This window comes from Labrus mixtus, chromosome 12 (genome assembly GCF_963584025.1).
Source record: "Labrus mixtus chromosome 12, fLabMix1.1, whole genome shotgun sequence".
NCBI lineage: Eukaryota > Metazoa > Chordata > Actinopteri > Labriformes > Labridae > Labrus > Labrus mixtus.
Genome location: NC_083623.1, coordinates 24,840,961 through 24,857,740, shown reverse-complemented (window position 1 = coordinate 24,857,740; position 16,780 = coordinate 24,840,961). Strand labels below are relative to the sequence as shown.

The following is a 16,780-nucleotide window of genomic DNA, read 5'->3' as shown; positions in this document are numbered from 1 at the left end:
AATACTTGTATTATTCAATATTCGTTACCAAAACCAAACAACAAAAGAGACGAGAACATAAAGGACACCACACAGATGTAAGGTTTTAACCCTGAGCTTTATTTGTCTGTAAATATCCCTCCCAGAAATACTCAAACTAAAGTAAAAAAAAAAAGAGAATGAAACAAAAAGGGGCTGGAGACCCCGGCCACTATAAAGTCCCTTGATAACTGTAGACAAACCCATCCTCAGAAGAAGTTCTAAGAGAAATGCTGACTGTCTATAGTTCTGCAGGGTAGCCTGCAGCCTGCAGCCTGGATTATGTTGCAGAAGGACTTTAAACTCAAAGAGCTGGTGTCCTTAAATGTTTTTAAATCTAAAATAAAAAACCTGGAAGCAGATTCTAAAGGATTTTTAGCTCAACTTCCTAAACTACTGAATCCCAGATTTGACTCATAAGCCGTTTTAACATCTGCACTCCTGAAAAATATAAAGACAATTTCAGGAGGACTGCTCCGGATATTCTCCTGATTCTCCCTGTCAGACGGGAGGGGGGTCTCCTGAGGTAAGACTTGACGTAAAAAGAATGATGCGGACGAGGTAATGGAGTCCGCTATATGATGCTATAAAAAGAATATTTGCCTTTATAACAATGCTGCGGGTAGTTCCACAGACTCGCTCTGTCATCAAAAGAGCAGAGAACAACATACTGATAAACAGAAAACATAATGCAACAGTTTTATTACGTGCACGGAGACCGTAGCAGTGGCATGCATACACACAGCAGTCAGAGTATATAAACGTCACTCCCCCTCCTCCTATTGGCTCGAGCTAAATTCTCCGGATAATATCCTGCTGTGTTCTCACTGCGGTTCCCACTCAGACTTTCTGCAGAAGAAAAAAAACAAGGGGTCTGGCAGGAGAAACTTGTGAGAAATTGCGTTCACACATATAGCTGCTGCTGCAAATATCATGTGAGAGCCCTGTCTAATAGATGGATCTCTTTTAATGTTAATTTGAATGTTTTGCAAAGCGTACTTTGTCTCCCTTTGTGTCTCGGTCTGTAAGTTTGTGTTTTTGCTTTTGTATCTGTTGGCCAGGTCTTCATCGGATTCTTAATCTCAATGGGACCAACCTGGTTCAATAAAATAACAGCAGCTCTATGTGCGAGTTGGAGGATTAGAAACGTGCTTTGCTCAGCATTAAACACCTTCAGGCCGACTGAAGGAATCTCATTAGTCCAGTTCACACTGTGGATATGAAGCTTGTGTGGTCTAAAGGCTGATTCAGAGGATTTCCACCTGCTGAGGATACAACTGGTGATGTGTTCACATGATTCAGTTTCTTTGAGTGTCTCTGCCTGGACTCTCAGCCCGATGTTATCTGATCTGTGTTATTGTGGTCCAGAGGAGGTTCTCATTCTGTGATCTGTTCCTCTCCATGCGTTCCCCTTTGAGCGCCGACATGATTATCCCCAGCTCAGTGTTTCTCTTTGTTTTAATATCCTGCACTAAATATTCAGTGTGGGTCATGAGGAGGTGGATGCCTTGCGGTGCAGCTCACTTCGCTTACAGGGATTTGATTCCTGGCAGGAAAGATTCAGTCCTGATGGGAACCAAACGACAGCAGGCTCACTGCGGTCACTGTGGTTTTATTTGTAGAGGGGCAACAACAGACTCAGCACTCTGTGAACAGTTAGGAGAGTTGGAGTCCGACCTCTTTTTTTTGCCCCGAGACGAGGAAAAAGTGAGTTTTGGTCCAGCTCTGGCTGTCTGGAACACCTTGGGAGGAGACGGAGAGCTTTACAGCAGAGCTCGTGCAGAGAGCAGCTGCTTAACCCATAAAACTCCAAATGTTCTGCAGCATCTACTGACACATTCGCTTGTTGTGATGTCGTTTCTTTAATATTTGTGAATGTGTCACATTCCTAGAGTCTGCACAACATGAGCTAGATGTTTCATATGTCAAAGGTCCCGGTGTGTTTTTTTATCTTTGGATTTACAGTTCTGACTCAGAGATTCATAAATTAAAGACAAGATGTGTTTGTTTTTTTTGAAATAGAAAAATTTAAACAAGAAGCGGCTGTGGCTCAGTGGTAGAGTCGATTGTCTTTCTACCTGAAGGTCAGGGGTTCGGTCCCCGGCTCCTGCAGCAACATGTACGATTTGTCCTTGGGCTAGACACTTCACCCCAAGTTGCTCCCACTGCTTCTTCTGTGGTGTGTGAATGTGTATGAATGTGTATGAATGTGTATGAATGGATTAGTTAATACTGATGGTCTCTTTACTCAGCAGTCTCTACCATCAGTGTGTGAATGTGTAGGTGTGAGCTCCAGTGTAAAAGCGCTTTGAGTAGTCAGAAGACTAGAAAAAGTAAATTTACCATTTTAACTGAAATACCTGCTATGTTTCTTTTTTATGGTTGAAGTAATGATCATGATGATGTTGATGAGTAAAAGTGGTTTAATTTTCCATTTCAAAGAAGAAAATAACTTAAATAACAGAAACGATGAAAGATTTGCTGAGACCAGATGATATTGTAACTGACCAGGCAGGAGCCGAGCTGTTTGTCAGATCCAGAGGTGGTAAAGGGACTTTTCTTTTTTTGTTGTTGATATTTTTGGGGGCATTTTTTCCCTTTTATTAGATCGGACAACTGAAGAGAGAGAGGAAATGTTGGTAGGAGAGAGTGGGGGGATGACATGCAGCAAAGGGCAGAGGCCAGATTCGAAACCCACGGCCACTACGATAAGGATAACCACTAGGCTGTCCTGTGACCCGGTTTAGGGACTTATAAACAAAATTCAGAGTTAGAGCAGAGACTGTAAATAATAATGGATGAAGCCTGAGTCAACCATCTGTTCCTGCAGGGGGCTTTGGAGTCACATTGATGGCGGTCTCCATGTTGGAAATGCTGTCTCAGTCTAACTTTCAGTCAACCTAACAACAGACTGAGAGCTGGAGCTGAGGCGGGTTTTAAACCTCCTGACAAACCGTTACACAGTGCTCGCCTGTCAATCAGGTCAGCTACGCGTCTTATTGTGAATAACTCTTACAGTTCATAAATCAAAACATGTGAGTTATCAAAATATTAACCCCCGTACAGTGTGTGCCGATCGAAACATGAGCTAATCAGAACTATTTCGTTTTTTGAACCAGGCTGTAATCATGTTAATTTCTGCTGTAAAAAAGGCTTTTATGAATAGGCATCAATGTGACTTCCTGTGCTTCTTCAGCCAGCCTCCAGTGGACACTCGAGGAACTGCAGGATTTTGCACTTCCGCATTGGCTTCATTTATAAACACCGGAGGTTATGGTTTGGTTCCAACACATCTTACATGTTTTTGCTTTAAATCAAAAAGCCAAAAAAGCTCATTTTATCGCACTAGCCTCACTCAGGTGTCACTTGTAACACTGTGCAGACCCTGCGTACAGTCCCTCACTGTAGAAGAATCATCATTTCCTGTGCAGAGTGATGACATAACGTCCAAATATTATTCTCTCTGGACGGCTGTGAATCAATGGAAAGTTTCCAATAAGCCCTCCAGAAATTCTCTCCATTGTTTATCCACAGGCTCCACGAGTTTTGCTGACTTGTTTCTTTTTCTTCTTTTTGTTCCTTAAAATAACACGCTCTAACAGTTGAACACTTCATGTGTCACTCAGAACAGAAATCAGCACGCCGTTTGGCTCTTAGAAAGCTCTGACAGACTTTGGTTTAGATAACCAGAACATTCCTGCTGCATGTGTTTGCTTGTTTCTGCCTTGAAGCTGTACCTCAGTTCATCGACAGTGAGCTACAACGCTCCCACACTGTGTAATGTCTGTCAGGGTAATGCACGACCTTTGGGTTACTTTCAATCCTGCTAATACATTTGGGAAGTTCTGCTTCTATGAAGTCCATCATTCTACATATTTCATCATACAACAGTAAATTCAGACCAAGCAATCTGATTGGACAAGAGGCTCTCCATGAGCGACCATTAAGGAGAACATCTTCCCCGGGTCTTTTCACAACATGTGTGTTGAAATTTCTTGTTCATATGACGCAAACAAACAATCCTGAACTGATGCTAGGGCTGACCATTGAATAGATTTTATCAATAAATCATAATTGTGGAAAAACTGGATTTTCAATAATAAAGATTGAGATCACCCCCCCCTCGTTTTTTTCCTACAGAGAGGCTGGTTGGACCCAGGTATGTTCAACCCAGCCACAAGTATTTTGCTGAAGTATCTCTGCCTCACCTGTACTTGTGCTGTACTTGTGGTTTGTACAGATGTATTTGGCGGTATTGGTTCTGCTCTCAGCAGTATCAGTGCAGCATGCCATGGATTTAGCTGAGAGCGCAAACATTTGATTCCCCCCATGGGGACATGCAGTGGGGACATGCAGAACAGAACCTGAATGTGCATGTAATGATGCTGACATCTTGCAGACATAAGAAGCAAACAATTCATCCTAGAACAGTGCTGACTGAAGCAGGTGGAGGTTTGGGTGGTGGAGGGAGAATTGCACAGCAGTTATCTAGCAGCAGAGTGGATGTGATGCAGGAGGAGTGAGAGGCAGAATGGTTTCACTCAGTGGTACTCAGCCTTGTTTGACTTAAGAGCCACATTTACCAACAAAATATTTCTGCAAGAGCCACAATTGAAAACCTCTTTCTTTCCAAAAATATGTGTGTGGAAACACAGTGACATGACTTGTAAAGAATAATTTCTGCTGACAATGTTTCTCTGTTTTAAATAATTAATTTGGATTTTTTTTTCCAAGTAGGACCTAAAAGAGCCACAACTAGTCCCAAATAGGCCACATGTGGCTGGAGAGCCTCGGGTTGAGTATCACTGGTTTAAATAGAGCACTTTGTTGTCAGAGTGTGATAATGATTGGTTGGTATTGGGGCAGTTCTCAGATCAGCTGATGGCCGCTTGCGGGCAGGACTACTGTATTCTGCCTGAGCTAACGCAGGACTCAATGTATAGTTTCCCCAACACGTTTGTCACTAATGCTGTGGACTTATATTATGGGATGTCTCCTCCAATTGGCCAAATTAATCCATGCATGCAGCATTAAATACATTGTGTGATTTACTTTAAAAACACGGTAGAGCTTTCTAAAACTAATGATGTTTATTTTTCTCTGCAGCTGTCATAACTTCATCCATTTAAATGTTTAATGGATGATTTAATGTTTTGACGTTTGAGGAAAGTGACTGAAGCGTCTCCGAGCAGCTCGGGCTCTGCACTGTGAGCGCTGCCGACACTGTTGCTGTAAATATGTTCTTTGTGCGCGCCAAGTGTTCCTGTTTGACAGTAAATAAGTGCTCTGTGTGAGTCCAAACCAAACAGAGCCGGGGACAGCTCCAGTGGGTGCCCTCTGACTGGAGGGGGCGGGTGTCGTCTCAGGATTCGTCAATGGGTGGAGGCTGGAGTGTTTCTGTGGTCACTCGCTCTCATAGTAAACTCTGTGTGTGATCTGTGTTTGTGTGTGTGTGAGTATACACACTGCAGAGTGCTGAAGGGAAGTGTCATGATTTCCATGGACGTGTGTGGAAGGTTTCTTTAGGTCACAGACTGAGACGAGTGTGTTTGCTGCCACGCTGTTGTGTTTTTCATCTTGCCTCTAAATCATGAGGCCCTGGTCACTTTATAATGCTCGAGGCCTGATTCATAATAGGATTGCACGGCTTTTGCGCTCGCTAACCCTTTGCTAGTGAGTCAGAGACAAAAACACACTCAGATGGTTGAATGCTCCCCTTACTGCGCTGCAGAGCAAACAGCGTCTCTGTGCACTGGTGCTGTGTGCACGTATTCAAATGAACCATCATGAAGTCATTTGGGTATAAACTGGCCCTTTTTCTATTCATATCAGCAACATTGTAAAAAGCATCTTATTCACAAACACCAGCGCTAACAGCAAGCGGCAAACCTCCGGAAGTGCAAAATCCTGCAGTTCCTCAAGTGTCCACTTGACCGTGGTGAAACAGTATGTGTAAGAGATGTCACGAGCAAACTTTGTAGAGATCAGGAAAATAAATCCTCCTCTGTATGACTTAAAAATATATAAATAAATTATATGTAAATATTACTTTGAAATTGTTTTAATATATAGTAATGTAACCAGGAGCGTGATCAGTCCAAGGCAAGTGAGTGGCTCAAAACTTCATTCAGGGTTGCTGGTATCCTAGTGGTAAGTGTGCGTCCGCATGTAAGGGTCGGCCCTGGTTCAAATCATCGCAGCAAAGAGAAGGAGCTAATGATGCAAGAAAACTTTAGCTGTTAGCGGCCACATTCCATTCTTAGTGAATCAGGCCCTCGGTCTCTCACTCTCTCTTCTCTGAACATATTCTCAGTATGATGAGCACTTTGATTGATTCTTTAGGGGAAACTTTAACCAAGTTTGCAGCACATGATCGATTTATTTTCACTTATCAGTTATAAATCAGGATTTTACTACCTTGGCTTGAATTATGTTTTTTTTAGGGCAGAATTTCCTGATTTCACCAGAAGATATGTAATTAACACCGGTTCCCTCAACAAATAGCCTCAGGGTTTTTTTTAGTGATGCATCGGTTCGAAATCGGCCAATATAAGCCCTGTTGACAGACATCAATTAATGCAATTAATGTTTCTTGACCCTGATGTCAGTAGCGGATGTTCATTTGTTGTGCCAAGTGAATTTCATGCTGACATCCAGAACAACTATTGATTCAGTGAAGAGGTCTTTTATGTGTCAATAATGAGAGAACATGGTGGCATTGTGGGAGTCCTACATCTAAAGAAGTCATTAATCTGAACTACAAGAAATACAAAAGTTTACACAATCGGTTCATATTTCTGCTGACTTCACAACACAAGGGCTGCGCTTACTTCCCTCTGTTTCCTACATCCTCCTATTTGTCTTACTCACACTGCAGAGACTCACTTCCAGTAACAAACCCTCCAAAGGTCTTCACACGCATACGTCACCCACAAGGATCCACTTACCTAAACGTGAAGGCTTGGCTGGTGACACAACTTACAGATCTACACTTAAAAAAACAACATGTTCAGCCATTTCCCAGTCAAGAATAAATTAGAGTTTTAGTCGGGCTGTCATGTCCTCCCATTTATCTGAACCTGAGTAAACGCTTTCTTAGGTCAGGCTTTGCTTTTCATCTTGACTTCATAAGATTCAAAAATGTTAAATATGAACCTTTGTTTTTAGTCTCAGCTGATCAAACGGTAAAGTTCATCAAAGTGCTCCTGAAGGTCGATGCTCTTCTCCCTGTAAAAAAAAATGGATGCAGGCCCTAAATTTGTACCACAAGCATGATACATAATCCCCAGAGGAAATTTGGTTGTAGTCTTGTATGCAGTCATGACTGATAAACCTCAGACTGTATTTAACCTGTAAACCATCTCCTCTTCTTCCAGGCTACTTGCAGGAGGCCTACCTGTGGACCAAGCAGGTTCTGTCCATCATGGAGAAGTCTATGATCCTCCTACAGGATGTGACGGACGGCTCTCTGTATGAAGGAGTGGCCTATGGGACGTACACCACCCGCTCTCTGTTCCAGTACATGCACCTGGTGCAGCGTCACTTCGCCATCGGACACTTCAACCACCCCTGGCTCCTCAAACACTTCGCCTTCATGTACCGGACCATCCTGCCCGGTAACAGAACTCATGTTTATTTCTAAACAGCTGTGAGGTTTGACACACTTTCCTCTGCAGTGGCTTTATTTCTGCAGCCAAATCCAGAGCAGATGTTTCCATGTTCACTTATCTGTGAATGGCTGACTCATGTCGTTAGTATTTACCAGAGTCATCCATCCAAAAACTTCTCTATATTAGATTAGATGTTCAAATCACCTGAGGCTGCCACATCAGAGAGTCTCCACTCTGAGCTGACGTGAGGTATGCATGCGTGTAGTCATTCCCTTCCTGGCCGCTGAGCTCAGACCTGCAGGGATCTCTCAAGTCCTGGAAGTCTCTCCTGAAGGTCAAAGGGAGGGCAGCCGCAGAGGAGGGGCCCCCTGGGTCAGACTCGGACATTTCACAGCCCCCTGCCAACAGTTTCTGTATTGTGGCAGAGCAGCAGTGCAGCACTCAGAAAGCACCGCTAATTACAGCAGCCAGTAGACAGGAAGACGGGGCCAGATTATCCTGAACTGCATCTTTAGCAATGCTGACGGTTGCTATCTCGTAACCGTGTGTGTGTGCGTATGTGTGTGTGTGTGTGTTTGCAGTCTGTTGACAAAAAGCAGACTGTAAAAGTGCGAGTCCAGTATTTAAACTTAGAAGGAGAACATACTGGATTCTGAAATGATTCAGAACAGATTGTGACATACCGTTAGGCTGTATCGTTATCAGCGTCATCGTTGTCTCGTGTTTAGCAGCTTCACCAGCTGCAGAAAGTCACAAGCCCAACTTACATCTCAGGTTTGATACAAAAAAATAGATAAATCCATCTTACGTCAACAAGTTGTCTTTACAACGGGCTGTAGACGCTAGCAGAGTTATATTTGCGCAAAATCCAGTAATATTACTTCTGTATGGTGTCAGTCGACATGGTTCTTCTTTGGTTTCTAACAACACGGCTCCTCTGCAGGTCAGCATGATGCATGTTGTCTGTGAGGTGGCGCCATAGCGCTGTATTACAACAGAAACCTTTGGTGGGCGCCAAAGCGCATCAAGCTGAATTCCTACATATTGTCGCTTTAATGCAAGTTGAGCTTGACGCTGAAGGTTTCTTATTATCCTATTTAATTTTTTAATTTAAATTTTTTAAGATTTATTTTCAGGCTTTTTGGGCCTTTATTGGAGAGATAGGATAGAGTCAAAAATCAGGGAGAGAGAGAGTGGGGAATGACACGCAGGAAAGGAGCCACATGTTGGATTTGAACCTTGGACGCCCGCTTGGAGGACTACAGCCTCTGCACATGGGGCGTGCGCACTAACCACTGCACCACCGGTGCCCCTGTTGGGGTTTTTTATAGCACTTTTATTGTTAATTGTACTCATACCTGTGTATTGTGTTTTATACCTGCACAGCAATTCAGTCAAATTAGGTTGTTTTAAACTTGACCTGTGGCCAATAATCCCTGCTTAACCTGCATTTGCAAAACCCCAAATACCTGTAACTAATGTGGTGAGAAATGCATTTGTTCTTCAGTCTTACTAAAAGAGAGCGTGTTTGTCCTGTAATAGTTTTGTATGATAACTTCTGGTTGACTTCGATTGCCTGTGATTGCACGCTGCAGTTTTCATAGATGGTTTCTAAGAACTCTGTCACCACCAAGTGTGAGGCTTTCTCTACATGATTACAGACAACAGAACTGTGAACACTAAGCACCGGCTTTGGGACGGAGCTGGGTCACGGCAGAGGGGTCTGCGCCCAATTATTTTGTTCTGAGAATAGACATGTGGTTCAAAATGATTTCTTTATGCACTGCAGACGACATCAACATGAAATGTAAAAATGTCTGCACAACATTTCTGAGCCGTCACTGAAGTTGTTCTCTATGTTTTTTTTACTCTCTCACCAGGGTTTCAGCGGACTGTAGCCGTCGCAGATTCAAACTACAACTGGTTCTACGGTCCAGAGAGCCAGCTGGTCTTCTTGGACCGCTATGTGTTGCGTAACGGCAGTGGAAACTGGCTGGCAGACCTGATTCATCAGAACAGGGTGATCGAGGGGCCGGGACAGGCTGGGAAAGGACAGAGATGGTGTACGCTCCACACAGAGTTCATCTGGTGAGCTGCTGAATTTCAAATGGAGTATTTGACCTTTTTTTTTCCAGGTTAGATTGTGTAAGTAATATTTTATATATATATAGCAGCTATAAAACAACTTTACATGACATATAAAACCAGGGATCTTTCTAAATTAAGAAAATGTCACCCAGTACAATGAATACAAACTTCATAAAATGCATCATAATCAATAAGTGCACTATGACTCAATCCTCTGAGTGAAATTTAAACCCACTCTGTGCTCTGGTGACTTCTCACAGACTGTTTCTGTGGATGAGTCATGAATGTCGGGAAACTGGTGAGCTTTAGTTTTGCATCAGACCAGAGTAGCAGATAAGATGAGATCATTTTTATTGGTCCCCCACTGGGCGGAATAAACATGCAGTGGCAATATGACTTTTGCGATGCAATGATGAAATCGAAATGTAAGCCCTGTTGAGTTATTGTGCAAAATTCACCCAAAAGAATAATGTTGATGGGTTAAATACTTTACATTTATATATGCAATAATCCTGGTTGGAGGTGTTATGTTTCTGAGTTCATTCATCTATCAATCTTTCAAACTGTCATGAAAACCACTTCTTCAAACTTTGCACAAAACCAATTCACAGCAGCTGTGTTTGGGAAGTATTTTCAAGAAAACATTCATTTCTTTATTGTCTTCAGACATGCAATAGTCCTGGTTGGACGTTTTATGTTTTTGAGGTTGTCTCTTCAAAAACCATTTTGTCAAACTTTGCACTAAACCAATTCTGAGTAGACGTTACCATTACGTCACCAAAGCTGCGTACACATGGTGGTGGTAGAAAAACAGTTAAAGCAGATGTAGAGAAAACACGGAGAAGCTGTACTTATAGTGATTTAAATTGTTCTCACAAAAAATTAAATAATCAACACAGTTCAATTCAACATGGCCATACGAGGCCAAATGTGCATTTTATGTCCTTTCCACTGGCTAAGCAGCAAATCGGTCCTTAATACACCAAAAACATCTGACTGATCTCAGTATTCAATGTTCTGGAAAAGAGAACCTCAGCCCATTGCTAATGATTAGCACTGATGATCACCATAAGATAACTTGGCTTTTCACAGATTTTCTTTTTCAAAAAGCATTCTGGGAAAATATATAAAATCGTAAAAGTTTAGTACAAGTAAATTAGGCAAGTTGAACAAACATTGTACAACGATACATTCACACTTCAGAGAATTTAAATATTTGGTTGGCTGTGGATGAGTGGTAGAGTCGGTCGTCTCTCAAGTAGACATGGGACAGATCCAATCTTTTATCCATATCGGGTCCAATATTGACGTGATTTACGTATCGGATATCGGACTGACGGCGCCAATCCATGTCACTGATCAAGAAAGATAGTTGGCCACTCCCACAGTCTCGCTTTGAAGATGTTCAGACTGAACTGTAAGAAGTGTCCACAAGTCGTCTCCATGACGATGTACAGATGAGATGGAACATCCCTCTACATGATCAAAAGTACAACTCTTACACTTCAGTTAAAAACATTTAATTTGAAAAACCTGACAATTGTTGCTGCTTCCTGTTTGTATGCCAATCCAGCAAAATGCAATGCCGGGTTAACGGCATGAATGTGTAGGTGTGACCTGTGATGTAAAGGTACTGTTTCTTTTTCTTCAGGTATGACCCCAACCTGATTCCCAAGCCTCCTTCCGATTTTGGCACACCTCGACTCCACCACTTCGAGGATTGGGGCGTGGTGACTTACGGCAGTGCTCTACCTGCAGACACCAACCGCTCCTTCCTGTCCTTCAAGTCAGGGAAGCTGGGGGGTCGGGCCATCTTCGACATCGTTCACAAGAACAAGTACAAAGAGTGGATCAAAGGGTGGAGGAACTTTAACGCCGGCCACGAGCACCCGGATCAGAACTCTTTCACATTTGCGCCCAATGGTGTCCCGTTCATCACTGAGGCACTGTACGGACCCAAGTACACTTTGTTGAACAATGCAGTGCTGTTCGGCTCGGCCACGTCAGGGAGCTGCTTCAAACCGTGGACTGGACAGGTCACAGAGGTCTGCGATTCAAAGTGGTTGAGGTACAAGGTGGGGCTGGCTGCTGACGCCCAGGGCCGAGTGGAGGCCGCTCTGGAGAGACAGGGAATGGTCTTCATCCGTGGCGAGGGAAGTTCTGCTTATTCCCCTGAGCTGAAGATCAGAAACTTCCAGAGGAACGTACTCCTCCTTCACCCGCAGCTCCTGCTCCTGGTGGACCACATCCACCTGGATCCAGACAGCCCAACGAGGGCCATGAGCGCCTTCTTCCACAACACGGAGCTCCCGTTCCAGGGGACGAAGATAGACGGAGTTCATGGAGCGTTTGTTTCTCACGGGGAGGATAAATATAAGATGTTCTGGATGGATGACACAGGCTTCAGTCACAAAGGGGTGGCAGGGTACTGGAATTACCCTCGAGGGTACCCGTACAATGGATCTAACTATGTGAACGTCACTATGCCACTGAGGTACCCTCACTCCAGAGTGGCCTACATTTTCTTTGGACCAGGCGTGGATGTACAGAGTTTTAGCCTGCGTGGAGACGATCAGAGAGTGGATATCTACCTGGCCACCAAAGATCACACCTACACCATCTACCTGCTGACTGGAGAGGTCACCAGTAAGCCGCTGTTCGCCATGGTGCTGCAGGACCACAAGAAGATCGTGTTTGAGAAAACGGCAGCCGCGGCAGAATCCTCTCCCGAGGAAGTGGAGGAATACGTCAACGTGATGGACGACAACCTCCAGCACGTCAAGCCCGTCTTCCAGCAGATGGAGAGGCACATCCTCGGACGGGTTCTCAACACCGCCAGCTTCCGCAAGACCGCGGAGCGCCTCCTCCAGTTCTCCGACAAGAAGAAGACCGAGGAGGTAATCGAGAGGATGTTTGCCATGTCAAAAAAGCAGGGGAAGGGCAAAGGTGGAAGGAAGGTGAACCTTGGGGAGAAGCTTTCTGAAAGTCTACCTGATCTTTTTGCACAGATCGAGGTCACTGAGAAGAAGGAGAGGCAGAGGACTTCAAAGCGTACTTATGAGGACAGTCCAGAGGAGGGGGACGCAGACTCCAGGGCCTTTATGGATTATCCAGATGGCCGTAAAAACAGAAAAGGTGCCTTTGTCAAAGGCCGCAAGTTCAAGGAGGTTCACATGGTGGCCACAGTGGGGAGCGAGGGTCTCTCCAGCACCGCCTCCTACATCAGACTCTTCCTCCTCCTGAACACCGCCACCTTCTTCCTGTTGCTGGCCGTGTTACTGACTCGCTTTCAGAGGGGGCGAAGCTTGCACACACAAAGATGCTTCTACACCGTCCTCGTCATAGACTGCTTCATCTTACTGTACCTCTACTCCTCCTGCTCTCACGCGCAGTGCTAACATCAGGAGCGAGCGGGAGGGGCCGTCCAACCTCAGATCTAATGAGCTATCACATGAGCTGCTTTCACACATGCACTCCTGAAAAGTTCTAGAAAATTGAGACGAACCCCCCTCCAAAAAAAAAATATTTGGGGGCTGGCAGGAGTAACAAGTATGTCACATAATGCAGCTTACCCGGAAAACTTCAGGAGTTTTATGCAAGTGTGAAAGCAGCCGTGGTGAACGAAATGCACCCAACACCTCAGTCTGAACCCGACCTTATAACAGAGGATTTGGGCCACTTTTAGAGAAATCTTAAATGTAAGAAGTTTGAAGTTTTTATTGTGTCATACATTCATTTATATGCCCAGACGTTCGAGGAGCAGAGTGCAGAGTAGGTCAATTCATTGACATGAAACAAACAGAGAAAGCAAAAGCAAGATAAACCCTCATTAAACCGACTAGCTTCTCATCTTTTCCAAGCTTTTGAGACAAAATTAGCAAGCTTAAACAGACATTCCAGTTTTTGCACACCTGTCCACCCCAATATTTCAGGTTTTTGACGAGCTACTTCATGAAACAGTCATTCTCTTCATAGTCAAATATCAAAGAAAATGGGACTCAGTTTCTACTTCATCCAAATCACACATCTCACAAAGTCAGTTTTCTTCTTGAATATTTTTGAATCGACCAACTTCAATGGTCAGAGGGAGAATAGCAGATCTTTAATGTGCGACCGAGGATCTTTGGCTTTAACGACATGTTAATTATAATTCAGGCATAAAATTCTGAAAAATTGATCTGCACATAAGTCCTTAGTTTTGGCTTGGACAGAATGTTTTGAAGCCATTTTTATTCATACTTCATCAAGAGCTTATCTTGAAGTTTGATTTTTGAAAAATATCTAAATAAATATTAAAGATGTTTAACACGAAAAGGGTTGAATCATCAACGTAAAATGTTATGATTAGACACTCAAAATAGTCCCAAATGTGACAAGCTGCTTCTATGACACTTCTACATATACCTCTCTGCAGACTTTTGTGTATGCGTAAGGTTACTATTTTACTCTTTAATGGCTGTTACACTTTTGGAGCCATTCTAAATGTTAAACTTTATAAACGTATTTCTTTCCTCATGACATTAGGAGTTTATTAACATCGATATCTGTTTTAAATCACAGGTTTGTTTTCACACATTCATGGTTTCTATGCCTCTGCAATGGCAACAATCTTGGCTGGAAGATTTCAGCGTTCAGGTTCATCCTCCGTCCTCCTGTCTGTCCATATGTCCATGTTCATAAATAATATCATATCATAATGTAATATTTGAAGAATATTGTTGGTTATTTTTTCATATTTCCATAACTGTCCTCCTGGAGTCACGGATGAATCGTTCTGAGATTGAAAAAAAAACTTTTTATGTGAAATCATAAAGTGTTTATATACCTGATTTACCCACTTCACTGTGACATCATCATGTCCTGGACAAATTGTATTCTGGACGTTTAGTTTTTCATCTCCTTCTTGTGAAGTCGATGTCTCAGGCTCATCAGAATTACACTGCCATGAGGTTCGGATAGAAAGTCCAGAGAAAAAGTTTGATGTTCAAAGGTCACTGTGACCTCACGTCCGTCCAATCCTATCCATCTATCCATTTCTTTCAGTTATCCTGGGCCGGATCGCTGCCCAGACACCCTTCAGAGAAAACTAATTTCAGCCACTTATTTCCACAATCTCTTTCTTTTGGTCGCTAGCCAAAGCTTGTGACCACAGGTGAGGGTTAGAATGTAGATTAGCTGGTAAATGGGATATCTGAGCAGTGCCTCAAGGGATTTTTAAGTTCATCTGGTTTGGTCACTTCCTGTGATCGGTTAGTGTGCCATCTTCACCTCATGTACCTGTTTGTTTCACTCGTCTTCTGTAGTGAGAAGGGTCTACCAATGTTCACATGAAGAGAGATTCTCTGGTAGTTTGTCCGTCCTGTAAACAATAGTGATGCACCCCCTCTCCTTTTCAAGCCCCCATGAAGTGCGCTGCCCGTTGTAGCCAATTTAACATGGTGGCCGTACGTGGTATTGCAGCGTCATGTGATGCCATAAGGCCTGACAAGACTTACATTGGGAAATAGACGTCTATAAATCAGCAGATAGTTAATTTTTTTTAGGTACATCACATTCCCGATACAAACACTTTTTTTTTAAATAATTAGGTCCTTAAAGTTGTCAAATGCAATTAAAGCTGAATTCAGAGATATTTTATAGACATAGTGAACGCGGATCAGAGCCACTGGACGCCGGCTCCAAGTGAGCATCCTCTATAGGCCCAAGAACATGGAAGATCCGGGTACTTTTACACGCTCAAGTCTGACTTTTTTACCATTCTTTAAACGTCCTTTTTTTTTTAGAAATGACATCTGTATTCTTTACGACTTTTATACCTATAATCTTATGAGAATCTTTGAACGTTTGTTTTTTTTCTAACAGTGGCCCTAATCCTGTTAAAGGTCTACGTATGAGGTGCTCAGGAAAAACAACTGATTCCAAATAGGAATTGATGTTTTGCCAAGATAAAAAAAAAAAACAGACCACCTCTGATGTAAACAGCTTCTGTGGAGCTTTAGAGTCTGTGTGAAGTGAAGTTTTCTTCTTTAGTCCAGTTCAGAGGTGCTGCCCGCTGTCAAAGATCTCAAGGTTAGCCACTAAAAAAAAAAAAAAAAACAGCTGCCTCATCCGTCTTCAAATACACCTGAATGTATATATATATGTGAAAGCAAGATATATTTTTATGGACTGTTTTTTTTTTTTTTTTTTTACCATTTGTAAATAAAATAACTACATGCATACTTGTGCATCCTTTGTGTGTTGTGTCAAGTGACATCACCGTCTGTGTGCTGAAGCGATCTAAGGCCTGCCTATGAGCAGGGGCGTGTCCAGATGAGTGGCCAGGGGTGATTGGCCACCCCAGGTGCTGTGATTGGCTATTTTCCCAGTCAGAAAAGGGACTTGTGTTAAAACCCACTTTTAGGTATTATAGACATTTTGAGCCCAAAGTTGAGAAAATCAACCTCAGATCAAAGCAGACTTTGTTGATCCTGAATGAGTGCAGACGGATTTCCTTAATAGAGAAGGGTTTTGTCTATTAAATGATGATCAATCACTCAATCTTTAATTGTATAGCGCCAATTCATAACAAATGTTATCTTAAGACACTTTAAAAAAAGAGCAGGTAACAGAGCTTACTCATTACGATATTACAAAGACCCAACGTTAATCCATCATGAGCACTAAACAACATTTAGCAAATCTACAGTGGAGAGCAAAAAAAATCCTTTCAGAGGAGGAAACTTCGAGCAGAACCAGACTCATGATCAACAAACATCTGCTGAAACTGTGTCGGGTTTGAGAAGAGGGATAGAGGAAGATGCAGGAAGAAGGAAACAGGCTGCAGGCCCTCACCACCAAGGATCCAGAGGAACCTACGAGACGATAGAGCTCAGGAGCGCCCAGGAAAATATGTGTTTAGTAATGTCCATGAAAGTTTACAGATAGTGACATGCAGGACTATGATGTAGATACACATCTGTTGTAGCTCTGCGGTCTAGACGTCAACTCCTCCTCCTTGTCCTTCGAGCCTCACATGCTGCAGACGGCCTCAGATCTGTTTCATTTACGCTCCATGCAGTCAG

At 43.1% G+C, this 16,780-nt stretch overlaps 1 protein-coding gene across 2 annotated transcripts in view; it reads left to right on the top strand.

Moving 5' to 3' along the window:
• dse (dermatan sulfate epimerase) overlaps positions 1–15,935 on the top strand; it is a 29,923-nt gene extending 13,988 nt beyond the window's left edge. Inside the window, exons 4-8 of one of the 2 annotated variants that reach the window (XM_061051289.1) lie at positions 7,395–7,634; positions 9,509–9,716; positions 11,368–12,613; positions 12,725–14,560; positions 14,693–15,935. In XM_061051289.1, the coding sequence (XP_060907272.1) occupies positions 7,395–7,634; positions 9,509–9,716; positions 11,368–12,613; positions 12,725–13,114 (2,084 nt within the window). In that variant the 3' untranslated portion in view covers positions 13,115–14,560; positions 14,693–15,935. Of the gene's footprint in view, positions 1–7,394; positions 7,635–9,508; positions 9,717–11,367; positions 14,561–14,692 lie in introns of both variants that reach the window. The other variant, XM_061051287.1, reaches the window with a different exon arrangement.
• Positions 15,936–16,780: the final 845 nt, after the last annotated feature.